This window comes from Phyllostomus hastatus, unplaced genomic scaffold (assembly GCF_019186645.2).
Source record: "Phyllostomus hastatus isolate PE091 unplaced genomic scaffold, TTU_PhHast_1.1 phas_scaffold_21, whole genome shotgun sequence".
NCBI classification, from domain to species: domain Eukaryota; kingdom Metazoa; phylum Chordata; class Mammalia; order Chiroptera; family Phyllostomidae; genus Phyllostomus; species Phyllostomus hastatus.
The window spans coordinates 13,320,054-13,338,449 of record NW_025334017.1 but is presented as its reverse complement, the minus strand read 5'-3'; the positions used below and the strand labels follow the sequence as shown (position 1 = coordinate 13,338,449).

At 42.9% G+C, this 18,396-nt stretch overlaps 1 protein-coding gene across 3 annotated transcripts in view; it reads left to right on the top strand.

The window, feature by feature from the left end:
* SLCO5A1 (solute carrier organic anion transporter family member 5A1) overlaps positions 1 to 11,778 on the top strand; it is a 119,743-nt gene extending 107,965 nt beyond the window's left edge. For all 3 annotated transcript variants that reach the window (XM_045861153.1, XM_045861152.1, XM_045861151.1), the window contains 3 exons: positions 923 to 1,164; positions 3,199 to 3,263; positions 5,812 to 11,778. In XM_045861153.1, coding sequence (XP_045717109.1) covers positions 923 to 1,164; positions 3,199 to 3,263; positions 5,812 to 6,269 — 765 coding nt within the window. In that variant the 3' untranslated portion in view covers positions 6,270 to 11,778. The remainder of the gene's footprint in view (positions 1 to 922; positions 1,165 to 3,198; positions 3,264 to 5,811) is intronic.
* The last annotated feature ends 6,618 nt before the right edge of the window (positions 11,779 to 18,396 follow it).

The window sequence follows — 18,396 nt, the reverse complement described above, 5'->3', positions numbered from 1 at the left end:
TTGTTAACTGCATGTTTCTGGAATGTCATACTTGACTTCTGAGTTTTAAACAAAAGTGATAACTTGAGAATTCTTGTTGCTGGCTCCCCATTATATAATTGGTGTGCTCCAGTGTGTGATCAGTTGAAAGAGACACTGAGGTGTGTTTCTCTGGTGGCCAAGCACCCCCCACCCCAGGAGTGAGCCTGTGCCCTGGTGCACAGCCCTCATTCTCACAAAGACGCCAGCAGTCCCTGCAGCTCAAACAGCCACACAGCGTCGACTTCGTGTTTGCTCCAACTGCCTCTCTAAGCGACTGAGAGGCCACAGTGGCAGTGAGGTCCACTGAAGTCCATTCAGTAAAAGCAACATAAATGGCAAAAGCTTAATTGGCTGTTTCATTGAAACACTTTTTTTTGTCCCTTGAATTAGCGGGTTTCAAATGCAACAACCAATACTATCTATGTGCACTGTTACTGGAGTGGAAGCCGTCATGAACGATCTGCATTTACGTTAGGTCCTACTCTGCATTCAGGGTTGTGCGAGGTGCCCTGGTGAGCACAGATGGAAACCAGGCTCGGTTCCTGTTTTTGCGGGCTTCTCCTATTGCGGGCCCAGGAGTTTAAGAGCAATGGAAGCTGCATTTAATTAGGACCGAAAACGAGCACACAAAATATGAATGTTCTAAAGTGGCGTGGTGAAAGCTCCTTGGAAAAGTTCAGGTTTAAACAGTTTTCAGCAGCGGATTTGGGTATTGTTGGATGCACTTTTTTGCACTTATTGTTAACAACGAGGAAGATATTTCTAAGTAAATCGTTTGCATTTTTAAAAAATACTGGAGTTATTGGAGTGCATTGGAACTAAACTTTGTCTTACTATTCGTGTGCTGAATTTTGCTTTTGAATGGCACACAAATGACTGGTCTCTCTAATCTGTCACTTAGATAAGGAATTATACTGAATGCACCTGTGTCCAGAGCCGGCAAGTGATCACTCCACCCACGGTGGGACAGCGCAGCCAGCTCCGTGTGGTTATTGTCAAAACCTATCTCAACGAGAACGGCTATGCTGTGTCTGGGAAGTGCAAACGGGCCTGTAACACCCTCATCCCATTCTTAGTTTTTCTTTTCATAGTCACCTTCATCACAGCATGTGCCCAACCATCAGCCATCATAGTGACACTCAGGTGAGAACAGCATCCAACTTCTTGGGTGAGTTATACATTCAGAATTGCCAGAATCCATGGTCCAGGACCGGGGTCTCATGCACAGAGGAAAACAAGATTAGATTGTGCAGGAAAAGCACTCAGGGGTTTGCCTGGTGAACTTAGGAGAAGTGAGTTTTCCCATGTCAGAAAGGGGAAGGCTGTAACATTGCACGCTCCTGGACTTGCTTTTGTCAGATGGGTCTTACTCTTACAGTTCAGTGTAACTTCTTTTGAGTGCCTTGGGTTCCTGAAGATTCTGCCCAAAAAGGTTCCACTTCAGGAGCTCGTAGCCAGCACCTTGTTTGCTACAAGAAGCCTGGCCCCAGAGGAGTCAGGAAGTCAATTTGGTGAAGTTGCTAAATCCTGCATACAGCAAAAAATATTATCTCCAACCCTGGAGATAGTTACTACCTCCAGGACCACTGACAGCTTATGCTGGGCCTGCAGTTCAAAATGCCAATTTCATTAATTTTGCTATCATATAAAAATTTGGAGTTGAACAAGGAAAGGGCAGACTGGAAAAATGTAATTTTTCAGTTCATGCTGTGCTTTCTTTGCCATACTGTAGATCCTGTTTGTGGGTGTGTTTTTTCTTATATGAGAATGTGGAAGTTACCTTAATGGAAGTCCTATTAACAAAGCTGACACTAGCACATTCCAATCAGATGTGGGTGTCTTCGGCAAAGACTGTGGTGGGCAAAGGAAGGAAGGGAGCAGCGTGGAGGAACCATAACACACCCACGGCAGCTTTAGGGGGCTGTGGGCACACAGCGCATGAAGGAGTCAGGAAAGGAAATGAGTCCTTACTCTTTCTGTATCTCCTCCCTGACCCCTCTGGTGGCCACACTGCTGGGCACCTGGTGGGAAGCAGCTACGGTGATGGCTTTCTTAGCAGGACCCTTGGGCTGCTTGCCTGCCTATTCTGCATAGTCTGGCTTCCTGTCTATGGGATGCTGAGTTAGAGGTTTCCTAGCCAGTTCCTTCCTTGACCGTGGATGACAGCACGTGAAAGGCCTGATAGTTTGTTTTCTCCATCCCCCCATCAGCACACCCTTGTGGAGCAGCATCTCTGTGTACAACTTTGGGCAAATGCTCTGTGAAAATAAAGAAGGTGGAGAATAGATGGCAAGTGCACCAGTCCTAGGGGCTTTTACTTTCTCTGCCTAGGACCTGTGTGCATGGGATAGAAAGGGGAAGGTCCTTCATCATTAAAAAGTACAAATCATTCATGATCTAATTCCTTGACCTTTAATCCTACAGGAGATGTTAAATCATCTTACTCTTTGAACTTTAATTCTGTGAGATATGTTCAGTCACCCAGGTGAGGGCTGCCTAATTTACAGTGTTTTCAAACACGGCAAGTCACCAGCTGGCACCTAACCTAAAACTTTGAAAAAGGAGCCCTTTCATCTTTACTAATTACAAAATCAATAGACTCTGATCTTCCTGCCATGTGGGAATTACTTGGAGCATAAGTTTTAGGAAAAGAAGAGAAAATGAGGTGGCTGGAAGGGATTCATTATTTCCCTAACTTTTGACTTGTTCCCTATATGTATTTTTTATTATATATTTAAAGCATTTTTCTTTACACTTTTCCCTGAGAAATTATGGGAGTAATTTTCAGTGTATATACCTTTCGGGAAAGTACAGGCAAACAGGAAAAAATGTAGTGGTTAGGATAAAATGCTTTATATATTAAACAGAACTGGTTTGGGAAGCTCAGGACCACTTCCTGTACTCTCTGCCCTGACCCTTTGGCCTTTCTTCCATCAGCATTTAAATGGAAACAATTAGAGTAAATTGGAGTTGCCTTGGTGTCTTCATTGAGAATGCGGTATTCACTGGTTTAGCCACCAGCACTCTTGCTTGGCTATTGTTAATAAATTCTAGCAAATTAAATACTTGGGCCTAGCATCTCTTTGGTTCCTGGCTCTGCGCTAAGCAGGGTTTACTTGACAGTCATTTTCTCAAGGCCACAGTTTTAAAACATTTCTCTCTTTCCCTTCCCCTCAGGTCCGTAGAAGATGAGGAGAGACCTTTTGCTCTGGGAATGCAATTTGTTTTATTGCGAACGCTTGGTATGTCCCTCAATTTTCAAATGTGCCTCTTAGTTCCTCTTTGCAGATGGCACATTCTCACTGTCCTTTAACAACGGCAAGTCAGTCAGTCATCACCATTGTAGTAGGGAGGGTTTGACAGGCCAGTGGTAAGGGCACAGCTTCCTCATTTTCTGATTTGGACTAAGAGCTGACTAGTTTTGTCATATGATGAAACAAAACAAAAGTGACTTGAGGTCAGTTTCTTTTTCACTGTGAACATGAACTTGGGCTAAATTCCCCAGAGAATTTTCTGCAGTAAGAAGTATTGGCCCAAGCAATCATGTTGAACTTATGATGTTGGCGTTTTTGTTTCTTTATGCCTTTTTGACTTGAAAGTGATGGGGAGTGGTGCTCATTTTATTTGTGAAAATGTCAGTATCTTCTTTCCAGTAATTTTATTGGATTGGGCAAAGAGTGTGCCTATCAAGTTTTCTGAGAAAAAGAAATAAAATATTCTAAAAAGAAAAAAGAGAGCTGTCCAAATTGATTGCCCTTTACTTATTAACAAGAGAAGCTCCTTAGTGCTGTGTTTATATGGGAAGTTGCAGAGCTCACTGGCCATGAAGAATATCATTCTGATTTTTACAAACACTGCTGCACCCTGTGATGTCTTGTAACAATGCATGGGAAGTAGCCTGTGAAGTAGTAGTCCATTCTCTTGATCAATTTCAATGTATTTTTAATTGACTTCCTTACCATCAGGCATATTTTTCTTTCCTAAGTGGCAGTCTGATTTTTCACAGCTGTTATTTCCCCCAGTAATCAGTATCATTGTTTACAGGACAAAAAAAAAGTTTTCTGATTAAAAATTTTTATTTGTTTTGAAAGGTAAAACATTTTTAAATGGTATCATCTGACCCTTTGAAACCTTAATCATCTCTGAAATTTTCAGTTTGACCTATGTTGTGGTTGATGGCCGGAGACTGAGCCGAGGCTCACGTTCCAGTGAGCCTCAGAGACGTTTGGTATACTGAATGCATAGCTTATCTGTTTTGGTACCAACGAGACATTAAAAGTACCATTTTTTCAAAGCATGCTGGGTAAGGAAATTCTGACATACTTTAATACAGTTAAGAAGTATGCCTTATACTTCTCTTGAAAACTAAAAAGTTATTTTCAAAGAAGAAAATTTGTTTGGCAAAGAGGTAGTTGAATAGGAAAGAAAAAATAGTTCCTCATTTTTTGCTGGCCTGTCTCTGATGCCCCTGGAGTCAGGGTGATTTCATGTGGATGTGGATGTGGAGGTAAAGGTGGATTAACACACAGAAACTATAACATCAGGAGGGCAAACATTTCAAGCACTTGTTATTTAATGCTACCTTAAGTTTTATGGATTGTAAAAAAGTACAGTTCAACACGTCATTTTCTATTTCTCCAAATTCCAAAGCAAAAGGAGGCTTTTAAAGATTTAAAAAGTGCTAAATGTTAATTATAGTGAACATGTTCCCTTTTAAATGAATGCATCATAGTTAAAAATGCATCATCCACAGCCACCTGGGCTATTAGCTCACCTGTTCTCTCCCGCTTCCTCCCTCCCTCCCTCCCTCCCTCCCTCCCTCCCTCCCTCCCTTCCTTCCTTCCTTCCTTCCTTCCTTCCTTCCTTCCTTCTTTCCTTCCTCATTCCTGCCCTCTCATTACTTCCTTCTATAAACTCTTACTGAGGGTCCATGGGCTGTCCTCTTGGTCCTTGGGAGGCAAAGATGAAAAGGAATGGCCCTCGCCATCGAGGTGCTTATGGGTGGCAGATATGCAAACAGTGCGATCATTGAAAAAAGGGAGGTTTATACAAAATGCAATGGGAATATAGTGGCATCTAAGTGAGTAAGGAATTTAAAAGAGGGGTAGGATATTCAAATGCAAGGTGAACAAGTAGGGGGTAGGGATTCATTTTGGCAAATGGGAATGACATGCTGAAGGAAGTTTACTTGGGTAGACTTTCTTATGGGATTCAAGAAATGTCTATCACGTGGCCCAAAAATGAAGTTACTACTACTCATCAGAGCTGTTTCCTAAGCTTTAAAAATGAGTTTTATGCCTGAATTATTTCTGTACCCCAAGTGCCTTTATAAAGTTGCCATTTAGCATGATTTCTGACTTATAAGAGACAACGCTTTCCTCATCCAATACTAGAACCCACAGGAACTCAGTGTACTGAATTTTAGTGGATCATAAAGGCTTCTGGTATAGCCTCTTGAATAGTTAATGACAAAAATCTGATTTTTAAATTTAAAAGGTTTCCCGAATTGCATTTTTTAGCAGTAGACATTTTTATGATCCTAAAAATCAATAACACATTCTGAGTGAATTGCAAACTGAAAGATTTAAAGTATCCACAATTTACTGAACATTTTATAATAAATATATTATGACAACATGCGACAAGTTTAAAAAAATCAAATGACACAAGAAAACTCCTCCCCTCTATTGTATTCAGAGCACACAAAACACCTTGCTAACTTACAAATGTGTTTTCTCTTATCAAATGTGCTAACTATTTTTCCTCTTTTTTCCCCCTCTACACCTGTAGCATACATTCCTACTCCAATTTATTTTGGAGCAGTTATCGACACCACCTGCATGCTCTGGCAACAGGAATGTGGAGTGCAAGGCTCTTGCTGGGAGTACAATGTGACGTCATTTCGTTTTGTCTACTTTGGTTTGGCTGCCGGCCTCAAGTTTGTTGGCTTTATTTTTATTTTTCTGGCCTGGTACTCCATTAAATACAAGGAGGAGGCACTGCAGAGGCAAAGGTGGAGAGAATTCCCTCTGGGCACTGTGAGCGAGACTGTGGGCCACCCCGACGGTGCCGATAAGCACGCCCGGACTAGATCTTGTCCTGCTTTCAGCACCCAGGGAGAATTCCAGGAAGAGACTTGTCTGCAGAAAGGGATCCAATTCACAGCACAGACCTATCCAGGGCCCTTCCCAGAAGCAATAAGTTCCTCCCCAGACCCGGGGCCGGAAGAGAGCCCTGCTGCCGTGTAGCCTCCCTCCCGAAACTTGAACATGGAAGACTTTAGTTTTGTTGGTTGAGTTGAATACTGGCGACTTGAGAAACACCCGTGCCTTTTTCTCTTTCTTTCCTTTTTTAATCTCTAAAGACACAATCCTCAAACCAACAAAGCTCAGTGAACACAGCCACTATTGAATGAGGGCTGGATACCTCAACAAGACTGAGAGCCTTTCTCCCGATTCTCTCCAAGCAGGAGTTTAGGTACACCTGTTACCATTTCTGCTATGTTAATTTCATGCTCATACTCCAATAAGTGTAAGGTCAAGGGACACGGTTAACACAATTACGGAAGTGTAACGGCGATGCATCTTATGAGTGCACACTCCACACAAAGGTGGGCTTGACCATGGCTTTGCATTTACAAATTGAAATCTTTAGATCTGAACACCTACTGTGAGTTCTGCTACAAAGCACAAATGAATTTGCCTCAACTATGCAATTTAATTGGGAAAATAAGTGCAGCATGCTGCTTTTGCTTTCAGAGACTACAGCAGATATGTTTTTGAAAAGAGGAAGCTCTTTGAAGTACTGTTAATAGCATTTTAAGCCATAGCAGAGTTATAAATCAGGTAGGATTTTTCAAATGCTTCCAAGGAACCATATGCATAGTGTGATAAAGGAACACCTACTTCATTTCATAAAACACATTCTCTTTTAGTCTGTCTGCCCCCACTCATAAGGTAGTTAAGGAGGCTGCTAAATCATCTGATAGCTTGAATATAAACTCCAGTATTCCTTCATAAGGGGATTTAAAACTAGTGTGCTAAACAATAGGACTAGACTCTGTAATTTGAGATGCATAATAAGGAAACTCATGGCTTTCTCATCCAAAAAAAATTGCTGCAGAAATTCTTTTAGCTCATAAGGGCTCACATAAGAGTAGCTAGGATTTGTAATCTTGATATAGTTGGAAATAGGAATATAATTGGAAAATAGTTAGAAAAAGAAATTTCAGAGATGTGTGATTGAGTCCCACCCTGTCATTATAATGATCTGCCTGGAAACACTAGCAAATCTGTATTGTTCTCTTTCTTATGCAGAGAAAATTGCTGTGGCTGTTACTGAAATTAAGTCATTAAACCAGGAGAGCTATACCTGCTCTGTGGAAATCACCTTGAAAACAGGAGGAGGGAGATCTGGGAGCTGGACCTAGAATATGATCCTAAGTAATGATTGAAAAATACCAAATAAACTGGTCCATTGTCCTGAATCCTGTTTCATTAGGGTTAGAATAACTTTACACTGCCCTTTGACTCCTTCCTACTGTGACCTTCCTTCCTTCTTTTGGGTTCATTATCCATGATTCTTTCCAGGACCTCCTAGTGCATCACTTGGACTTAGGTGCCACCCAGGATGCTTTCTACGTGGTTCTTAAGGCAGATGACCCCTGACAGCACCATGCACTGATGGCAAGTTAACTCCTGGGAGCTGGCTGCTCAGAAAAAGAACCGTGACCACTCAGGTTTAGGAGGGACTGTCAGGTCCACACGCCAGTGTCAGCATTTCTGCCAAGGAGCCTATGCTTATGTAGGGCTAATCCGGGAAATGGTTTCCTCAGCTGGTTTACACTCTTCCACAGAAGGAACGTGATTAACACAACTGTCCCACGATTCAGGTTTTTGCCCTCCACCCATGGCTACCCTGTGGGGTTGTGTGGCTATTCCTGGGTGCAGGGTTCTTTCCCTCTCTACCTGGGATGGTACCAGTCAAATGGTTCTCTCGGTTGCATGCAGTTTGTGGAGGGTTACCACTCTTGGACTGAAGAATGTCTCCAAGGGCTGGAGCCAGTGGTCTCAGTGACAAGGACTTCCCTTTTAGAGGTCTTGTTTGACTAAGGTATTGTTGCCTACAGTTACTCTGGTGTCCATCAACCTTTGGTCAACATGGTGCATGTGGAAGGTCTTTAGGAAATATTGTTGACCAACCCAGTGTCTACCCTGGGGCCTGAGGGTTCCCATTTCCCCTCTATGGGAAATCTTTCAGCCTTTCAAAGAGAAAGTTTCCTTTTGTGTCGGAGCTACAGACAGGTAGGTTGGAGGGAGGTAGTGTTTTCTTAATTTCTCTCCGATTATTAAGAAATGACATTAAGAAAATTTTGGTGGGATTGTACTTTTTTTTGTAGCTAAGGTAATATGTTCCAACACTGTTACAATTTCTCTCTTCTTGGTAGGTGGTTTTGAAAAGGAGCGCCCTCAGAACTCCAGGATAGGGAATGAGGGAGGCATCAAGTGTAATTAGAGAGCTCCTCCCCCTTTCTCTACCATGAACTGTCACCTGGCTCTGCAGTCAATGACCTCCGAGCACCATTTGACCCATTACCATCTGCCACTCTCTGAAACCCTTTGCGGTGATTAGGCCAGAATGCAAAGAAATCAGCATGAGTTGTACATCACAACATTAGTATTGTACTTCCTCAAGTATCTGGTGCTTATACATAGCAGGTGTATCATTAATGTGTTATTGGTGTGTGCGGAATAAGTAGTAAAAGTTGTGGAATATATACCAAGTAAGAGTTGTCCCCAAAATGCTTTGGGCTCTGGTAGCATCACTGGAATATTACGTAGTCACTAAAGTGATTATTTCACAGATGACACCCTTTGTGTATATGAGGTTCTTAAATGCTTCTTAATAAATTGGTTATGTTACTTTATAGTCACAGCTCCTATTATAAGTTTAATTGCCACTTTCCATGAGCTTAGACTTATAATTCCTTGTTTTGGAAAAGGTCATCTTGTTTCTTAATAAACTATGTAGATTCATATAGTATTTGGCTTTAATATGCAAATATAATATCCTTGACTGTAGCCTATTAATTTAGAAAGCCCTGGGGGTGGGGTGGGGGTTGAAGCTCATTCTTTGGCTATTTTCATTACTAGGAAATCCTGATCCTTTGTAGGTGGCTTTAATTCCTGAAAACAGTCAAAAGTCTTTCAAAACCAAGGCGGGGAGGTGGGGGAGAAGGGAGGGGCAGAGAAGACACAAACTAGCTGACTATTTGCAGAGCATTTTGTCAAGCACTTAATATATATTGTTCATTTTAATCTTCTTAATAACTTTGAAAGAGAACTATTTATGTTCGGTTCTTTTGTTTTTATTGTTTTTTAAGCAGATGGTGAAAACTGAGGCTCTGAGAGGGACAGTGACGCGTGGAGGACCGTGGAGCGGGCAGGCCACGGCTCGGACGTGGCCTCTCCCTCTCAGGGGCTCACCTTCACGCTGCAGATGCTAGTTGCAGTGAACCGAGATAAGATGTGACTAGAAGACGGCGAGGTAGATCACTTCAGCTTTTGATGTGCTACTGTTTCTGAGGAGTAGAGAAGTTCTTATTTCTTTATGTAAAATAGAAAAAATCTGTAGGAAACATTAAGATTTAAGGTTTAGGTCTGGAAGGTAAATTTACATTTATTTAGCTAAGTGTTATGGTCAAAACTTTTTGTCATAACATACCTCAAGTGTTTATTTATAGTGTGTACTTAGTATAGAACAAACCCCATTTTGGTGGTAATGTTGAGTCTCAGTCGAGTTTCTGAAATGAAACATGAGGAAAGGGGGTTCAGATTTATTGAATCTGAGCTTTGTGATTTCATGGTTTTCCACCCCTCCTCCCCTTCACAATGTTAACATTTCCATCAGTGTTTGGTGAAAATTGGTTTAAGTTTCCTAATAAAAGTTTTAAATGAATATATATTTATAGTGTTACATGTTAAGTGAACATATACAACATGTTACATGTAACACCCCAGACCACAGCGGTGGCAGTTAGTAGCTGCGGTGACAGCTGGGAGCGCGCACTGGGAAAAGTCAGCCATCAGAGAAGGGAGTTACCTGGCTGAGGTAACGGTGGCCCCCCATTTTCACCACCCACCAAGAAAATCCTTCCTCAGTCAGCAGTCTCAGCTTGCATTCCTTGGTGGGCTCGGAGCAAGAACCTTTCTTTTTGGAGCTGGTTATGTATCAACCACAGGTGCACCGAAGAAAAGCTTCATAGTTGGAATAACCCGAGCATTTGGTGGAAATTCTCTTGTGTGGCAGGGACCGTAGTAGAGCCCAGGCCCAGGCTGGTAGCCCGTTCTACTTCGTGATTTTGTGTGTAGGTAAGACACCCTAAATGGCCCAGAAATGTGATCATAACTATTGATGTATTGGTGTGTACTGAGGATTCTAGGAAGCTGATAGACATCTCACGACTGTGTAAGTCTGGAACTGCCTGCACTGCAGGCTTGCCGATTCTCTGGTATGCAGGCCAGTAGTCAGCCTTTACATGTTTGCATTTTCTCTTTCATAGTGGCCAAGGGAGCGCCGTGGCTGACCCACAAAGTTAGTGGCCTTGAGCACTTTATCTGTTCTGTCTTCTTTCTTCATCTTTCAGGATGCTGCTGGCTGTATCCATCCCAGATATCTTGCTACATTGGTATCAAATCTGTGTATGTTTGAAGAGGTTATTTTAAGCACCTCAATTTTTCTCAGCCCTGGGAAGGGTCAAATAGGAGGAAAACCCTCCCTGGGTATTTGCTTTTGCAACATTAAAAAAAAATGCCTTGGTGCTAGAAGTGTTTGATGAAGCATGCTCACCCAAAACACACGCCACTGAATCCACAGTATTTCACTGGTAAGGGGCTGCATGTGCTTTGCTTTTGGAAATCTGGAGAACTTCCTGAAACAAGCGCTCATTACTCTCATTACTACAGTTAACCCATGAACATGACATTGCAAAAATGAAGCGTGTAAGGGGGAATCCTTTTTTCTATAAAAACTCAGTGTTTTGATATTTATTTTAGCAAGAATAATCAAATGCTAGAAATAATTTCAGAGAGCGGGGAAATATTTCAGGTGATCTTTTCTTATTTCTTCTCCAAAAATGTACACCTAATGCAAGGTGTTTTTAATACTGGGGTTTTGAAGGTGTTGTCTTTTTCTGGTATTCTACTATTACATGTTAAAATCCAAGGAGAAGGTATCATTAAAAGTGAAAACTAATGTAATAGCAGGGACTGTTAAACCAAAGGGGTGAGCAAAAGAAGTTTAAAGTTTGTATCTAGAAAAGAAAAGGAAGAATAATTGGTAAGATTTTATTGTGGGCATTTTTCTTAAAATATATACCTCTACTCCTAACCCCGAATATCAATGAGAAGCATGAAACAGGCAGGTCAGCCTCTACTTCTTTAGTTGAAGGAAATGTAACACTGTGTCAGGCCAGCTGGCGTTAGGATCCTAGTGGAGTGTGTGTTCAGCGTGTGTGTGTGTTTGTGTGTAGGGGTGTGTATGCTTGTGAAGAAAGGCTGTTTTGAGTTGGTGCCTATAGAAATTTGATTTTGTGAGTTTTAAAATGAGTATTTATTTGGTGACCTCTTAGGTAATTGAAAAGATGTATAATTTCCTTGTGTTTAATGAAATCTATTGTCAATGTACTAATCAACCTTGGTTTACAACATCTTGAATACTTGATCACTGAAAACTAAGAAAAAAAGTTTAAAAATGAGAATAAAGTGTGTTGGATTGAAATTACTTTGCCTCTTACGATTTTCGTTGTTTGAAGAGATGAAGTGACGATGCCAGTGTGTCACCTTCCCGCTCCCACCTCACAGTGAAGGCACAGGGTTTGGTCGGATTAAATAGGACACCGCTACTCTGAACTCCTTACAGAGTAATGAACTGCTTATATAACTGATCACTCTGCCTTGAAGCCAAATGTCTTATGTGTGAACTATTAGGGCTATAGTTTTAAGAGCCTGCAAGAGCACATTTTTCTTTGAGTCACCCAAGAGAATAATTTTAAGTAGTTTATCACTTATCTATTTCAATTCAAACAGACTTTGGGCCTGCAGAACTGTGCCCGAAATATGGTTTATGTTAGTCAGGATAGTCTGAGTTATGCTTAAAACATGCTAACCCCAAATCTCAGTGGCTTCTTGGCACAAAGGTGACTTCTTATTTCCATCACATGGCTATAAGGGTCTGTTCCACTTAGTCCCTCAGGGACCCAGATTGACAAATCCTATGGCCTTGAAGCTGCACCATCTGGAACATTCAGGGTTGGTCCTGGCTGCTGAGCAAGGGGAGGAATAACCCAGAGGAAGGCAGAGGGCCTTTTCTCCTTCTCAGCCTGGAAGTGATACCTGCCACGCTGCACTGGTCCGAACTAGCGGCACGTCCCTGCCTAACTTCTGGGATCCCGGAAGCACAGAGAAGCAATGGTGAGCAGTGGGTGGGTGTTTTTGTTTGTGTTTGTTTTTGTTTTTGTTCCCCCCGCCCCACACACACAGTTGACCATGATAGACTGAGAATGATTCCCAAAGGAGTCCAACTTGTCATTCTAAAAATTGGTGAACACAAGAAAAGTCCCAAGTTTATAAAAGAATGATTTGTTAAGGAGTGACTGTCAAAACTTGGTCAACAAAACAGTTAAAACTCCCTCTCCCCAATCTCCACTGAATTAATGTCTCTAAAGTGGCCTGGGAGCTGGTCTGAAATTGGAGGAAGAATATGAGTTTGGGTTCCACCAATGGGGAAAGAAAGCACTGGATTTTGAGGTCTCTTCTGATGGGTGGCAGAGTTTTCCAAATGCTCCAGCATCTGAGATTTTTGGGTGCAAGGCAGAAGGAGGTAACAGAGCCATGGAAATAACAGCATGACTCATGGACTGAAGCACAAAGTAGTTCTGTTTTATATTTAGAAGCCCGTCTTGAGCATTCCGTAGGTGGAAAGCAGGCTAATTGATTTCCGTTTCTCTGTCCCCCCTGCACAAAGAAACGAAAGGGTCACAGTGGCTCAAGATACATAAGCTATTGGGGCTTGAATGCACGTCTGTTGACTGCTGGGTAAAGGCTTATTTCCCGCCTTGGCTTGCTCTGTGCATTCTTCAAGGGAGCCATTTATGCAAAAAATACATAGTACCCCCTGCTCAAATCTACCACCTTCTTAACTTTGTGTGCAATTTAGGCAAAGGACTCCTCCTGAACTTCTTTAATATCTCACATTTTCAATGGAAGAGGCAGAACCAAGCTGAATATTGGGCTTTTGGGTATAGATCTATGAGAAAAATCTTCTTTTTGAGAAATGAGGAAAGAGGAGAGGTTACGATGTAGCTATCATCTGGCGGTAGCCCCAGACTCGGTAGACCTCAGCATTTTAAGAGCTATTAAAAAGCATCCAGTTCCTCTCTTGTTTTTAAAACTGTCAGCTGGGCAGAAATAGCCTCTAGAGCTTCAGTGTGTGGGTGCCAAAAACCATTTTTAATTGCACAAAGTCATTGGAAAGCAAGGAGATCAATATGCAGTGCTCACTTTTGAATTTAAATGTCAAAGTTTGATGTAGTTCCAACTCATAATATCCGTATAAATCAGTGGAATGCTAAAACCGTTTATTGGCCTGCTGGCATGGCTAGGATCCTAAGCACTGAAGAAAGAGAAACTGCCGTGGACCATGTTGTTCTAGATGCGTTCTTGTCAAAATGGTAGTGAAGCTACTTTAGAAATGAATTAAGTGGCAAGTTTGCCAGGCACTGTTTCCTGGCTCCCAGCAAAAATGTCTTTAGTTGCGCTACAGTGACACCCACTGGTCATTATGGAAAATACATGCTCTACTAATTTCTGGGCCCCTTTGGTTCCTGGACTTGAGTTGGGTGGGGCCTTAGTACCACATACATATTAAGGTGGCGAAGTCTATGACATCTCCTCCTGTGCTGAGACCTATTAGTGGATGGATTGGTTCCACTCTGGTTCTGGGTCACCTGTGCTGTTGGGGCTGAGAAGTGGAGTAATACGGGAGGAGTGGATTGAGGGAGAGGATGTAGATTCTGAGCTCCAGACTCCTAGGAGGCTGACTGGTGTGGGAGCTGAAAATTCAGAACATTTGCCTCTAGAAAAATGAGGCAGCACTCAGCACAAAAGACTTCAGCATCTGTAGCTCCCTTGGTCCTTAACTCTGCAGGGCTTCCTTAACATCTGGGGTCCGGGATGTTCTAGTCTCGGCAGGAAAAATTCTGGTTTTTTTTTTTTTTAAAGATTTTATTTATTTATTTTATTTTTAGGGAGGGAAGAGGGAGAGAGAGAGAGAGGGGGGGAGAGAAACATCAATGTGCGGTTGCTGGGGGTTATGGCCTGCAACCCAGGAATGTACCCTGGCTGGGAATCGAACCTGGGACACTTTGGTTCCCAGCCCGCGCTCAATCCACTGAGCTATGCCAGCCAGGGCAAAATTCTAGTTTCTTAAAGTCATTCTTTCTACCTCATGCAGCAGTAGGCTCACTTTGAGGCCCAAGGTATTAGCTGGCTACATATTCAACGCCACAACACAATTAGGTGACCAATGCATATATTTTTGATCATTTTCAGACAGACATATCTAGCTCAAGTAAATGTTAATGTTCAGGCCTGTTTCAGCACTTTGATGCCATCTCTCTGTATCAGGGGTTCCCAGTCAGAGGTGATTTTGCAAGTGCTGGGGACACTTGGCAATGTCTGCAGGTATTTTTGGGTGTCACAAGTTGGGGGGTGTGAGTACACAGGCATCTGGAAGGCAGAGACCAGGGATGGTGCAAAACATTCTGCCACGCACAGGACAGCAGCCACAGCAAAGAAATATCCACCCCGAAATGTCAGCAGAGGCTGAGAAATCCTACTATCTCTCTAATTACCGCCTTAAGGTTGTCATCATAGGATTGAAGTCCCCTCATGATCTCAATGTCTTCGTGCTTTTCGGTGGACATTTAACTACTTTTCACATCGAGTTAAAATTACTTTATAAAAAAGTAGAGTGGGGGTTCCCAGGGTGGGGAGTATTAGGTGAGTTTCTTGGTCCGAAGTGGGGGAAGGAGCAAGGTTATGTTTGTGGCCAGTTATTCTCACTCAGTTGGCCCCAGACTCAGTATAACCACAGTGTTTCCTTACCTGGGGGAGAGTGTAAAATGGGGGAGATATTATGTCCGGGGGCAGAGGAGTCCAGGAAAGTTTACGTGGGAAGAAAAAGCAAAAACTTCAAATAATACGGAAATTGAAGGATGGATGAAATTTCTACAGGTTGGGATGGGAAATGGGGATACACCCCAGAAGGGCAGATGGAAAGTGGAGAAAACTTCAGACCTGGAAGGTGGCTCTGACCCAGGGGAAGCTGGTGGTGGCAGCTGAGGTGGAGTGGGGAGCAGGTGGGTGGATAAAAGGCTAGAGCTTCACCGAAGACAGTAGACAGTCGTTGAAGATTACTACGTTGGAGGCTGAGATCTGAGTCACGGCGATGACAGACTGGCCTGGCGGAGAGTGTGGGTGGATGTGTTGGAGCTGGGTGAGGCTGGAGATGAGAAAGGGCCTGAGGGGCTGTTACAGCTTCCACAGCAGCTTCTAATAGTCATGCAGGCCCAAGCGAACCGGGTGGTGGACCACATCAAGGTAGTATTTTTGCCCAAAGTATTTTTAAAAAGAATTTATTTTATTTATTTTTAGAGAGAAGGGAAGGGAGGGAGAGAGGAAGAGAAACATTGACATGTGAAGGAAACATCAATGGGTTGCTTTTTGCATCCCCCCAACTGGGCACTAGGTGGAACCCAGGCCCTGACTGGGAATCAAACTGGCAACCTTTTGCTTTGCAAGATAATACTCAACCAACTGAGCCACGCTGGTCAGGGCTGCCCAAAGTATTTTAATTACCAACTGAAGATACTTGTTTTGTATTAAAATAAAATTTGAAAGTATCAAGTAGAATTGGACTAATCTGAGATCATATCAGCTCTAAAGCAAGTCCTGAAAAATAAGCACTTGAAAATCTTCGGGACAATGGAATAGTACTTGGCCATAAAAAGAAGTCATCTTACCCTTTGCAACAGCATGGATGGATCTGGAGAACATTACACTAAGTGAAATACACCAGCCAGAGAAAGACAAATACCATATAATCTCACTTACACGTGAGCTCTAATGAACAAAAAAAAAACCCCTAACAAACAAAATAGAAACAGTCTCATCAATAGAGAACAGACTAACAGCTGTCAGAGGGGAGGGGGGTTGCAGGCCTGTAAAAAAAGTGAAGGGATTAAGAAAAAAACTCATAGACACAGACAAGAGCATGGTGATTACCAGAGGAAAAGTGGGGTGGGGGAGGTAGAAGAGGTTATGGGGGAGATACATGGTGATGGAAGAAGATGACTTGGGGTGGTGAACACACAATATGATACACAGATGATGTACTGTAGAACTGTACCCCTGAGACCTACATAATTTTGTAAACCAATTCCACCCCAATGAATTCAATTAAAAAAAGAAAAGACACATCTTCTTTAGAAGGTCAACAAGTTTAGGTATGTTTGGTGTGGAATAGGAGTGGTTAAGTATTCATTCCTTCTCTCTGTCAAAACACCCTGCAGATGCTGGTGATTATAGCTTATTTCTTTTTGGAAGGCTGAGAGAAGCCTCAGATATTTTCTGGTTTGGGTCTGGCAGATGGGTTTCCATTTTGCACGCCAGCACCAGACCAGCAGTAGCGGTGGTAGCTGGCTGAGGAAGAAGCCAGCTGCACTGAGGACGATTCTAAGGGCCCAGATGCTCTGGCTCAATGGAAAAGCATCTTGATGCATTAGCAACATCTTCCTTGGGCACACTTTGGGAAAAGAAAGCACATGTGCTATGTGTTTTCCATTTTCAATTCAAACTTCTTGTTTCACAACTGAAGAAGCTCTAGTTAGAGAGGTTATGTGACTTTTCCAAGCTCACACAGATAATATAAATTAGGAGTTTGCCATGAAGTTAGATCTAATTTCACATTCATTGTTCTTTCCATTACTCCTTACTGAATGGGGCCCCACAGTGGCCTCTCTCTCTTCCCCAATCTGGTGTGTATGTGTGTGTTTTGAGAAAGTGGGGAGGGCCTGGCCTTCACCTCTGCTGAATCTCTTCCTCTTCTAAATCTGCAGGGCATGGGCAGATGTGACGTCAGCTCAGTCCTTCTGAGCATCAGCCTCCTCACAGATCGAATTGAGGCCAGTTGACCGGCCAATCTCTAAGGGCCCATCAAGATTTGAAATAGTCTCTCTTGGGCCCTTTACACATAGTAGGTACACGAGAGTTATTGAATTAAACTAAAACGGAGTTTTCTCCAGGATAGCAACATTTGGCCTGGTCGCATTTTACAGGAAAGGAGCAGGAAGAAGGCACAGGAGTGTGCCTCCAGACAGCACTGTCATGCTGGACTCGTCTGGATAACACTGTGGGGTCATGGATCGGGTTGTGTCCCCTCTCAATTCGTATATTGAAGTGCTAATCCCCAGTGTGACTGTATCTGGAAACAGGGCCTTTAAAGAGGTAATTCAGGTGAAATGAGGTTGTAAGTGTGGGCCCTAACCTTATACGACTGGTGTCAGAGAGAGAGAGAGGGAGAGAGAGCGAGCGAGCACACACGCAGGGGTCTGCAGGAACAGCGAAAAGGCCATGTGAGGACACAGTGGGAAGACAGCCATCTGCGAGCTGAGAGAGGCCCCAGGGGAAACCAGGGCTGCAGACAGGTCTTGGCTTCCAGCCTCCAGGACAGTGAGAAAGTAAGTTTCTGTTGTTTAAGGCATGCAGTCTGTGGCGTTCTGTTATGGCAGCCCTAGCAACCTAATACAGATAGTTTCCTCAGTTATCCGAGGACTGAACTGGCAGATCCCAACGTCCTTTGCTTTTTTTTCTGCTATTACTGGACATTTCTGATCTCTGGACATTTCTTAGATTGTTAGCTCTACCCGAGTGCAGGCAGCTAGCTCCTCAGGACATGTAGAGCAGAAGGCAGGGCATGAAATCTGTCAATCAGAAAACTTGAGGTCTTGGAGAGTGGTTTTGTCTCCACCAAAGTTCATGGTCCCCAAAGAATCCAAACTGCCTTTAGTGGGTCTGTCCTCTTGTTTTTTAAAAAAACTTCATTTGCACTGCCCAGGTCTGGAATACATAATTTGCAGGTTCAGTGACAAATGAAAATGTGGGGCCCCCTTTTCAAAAATGATTAAGCATGTCAAGATGGCAACAATAGAGAGTTAAACTAAGCATTAGCCCTGTGTAGCTGCCCAGGCTGAATGCCCCAAAGCCACCCCAGTGCAGCCTCTCATGGCCTCCTGACAGCAACGAGACAAATCTGTGC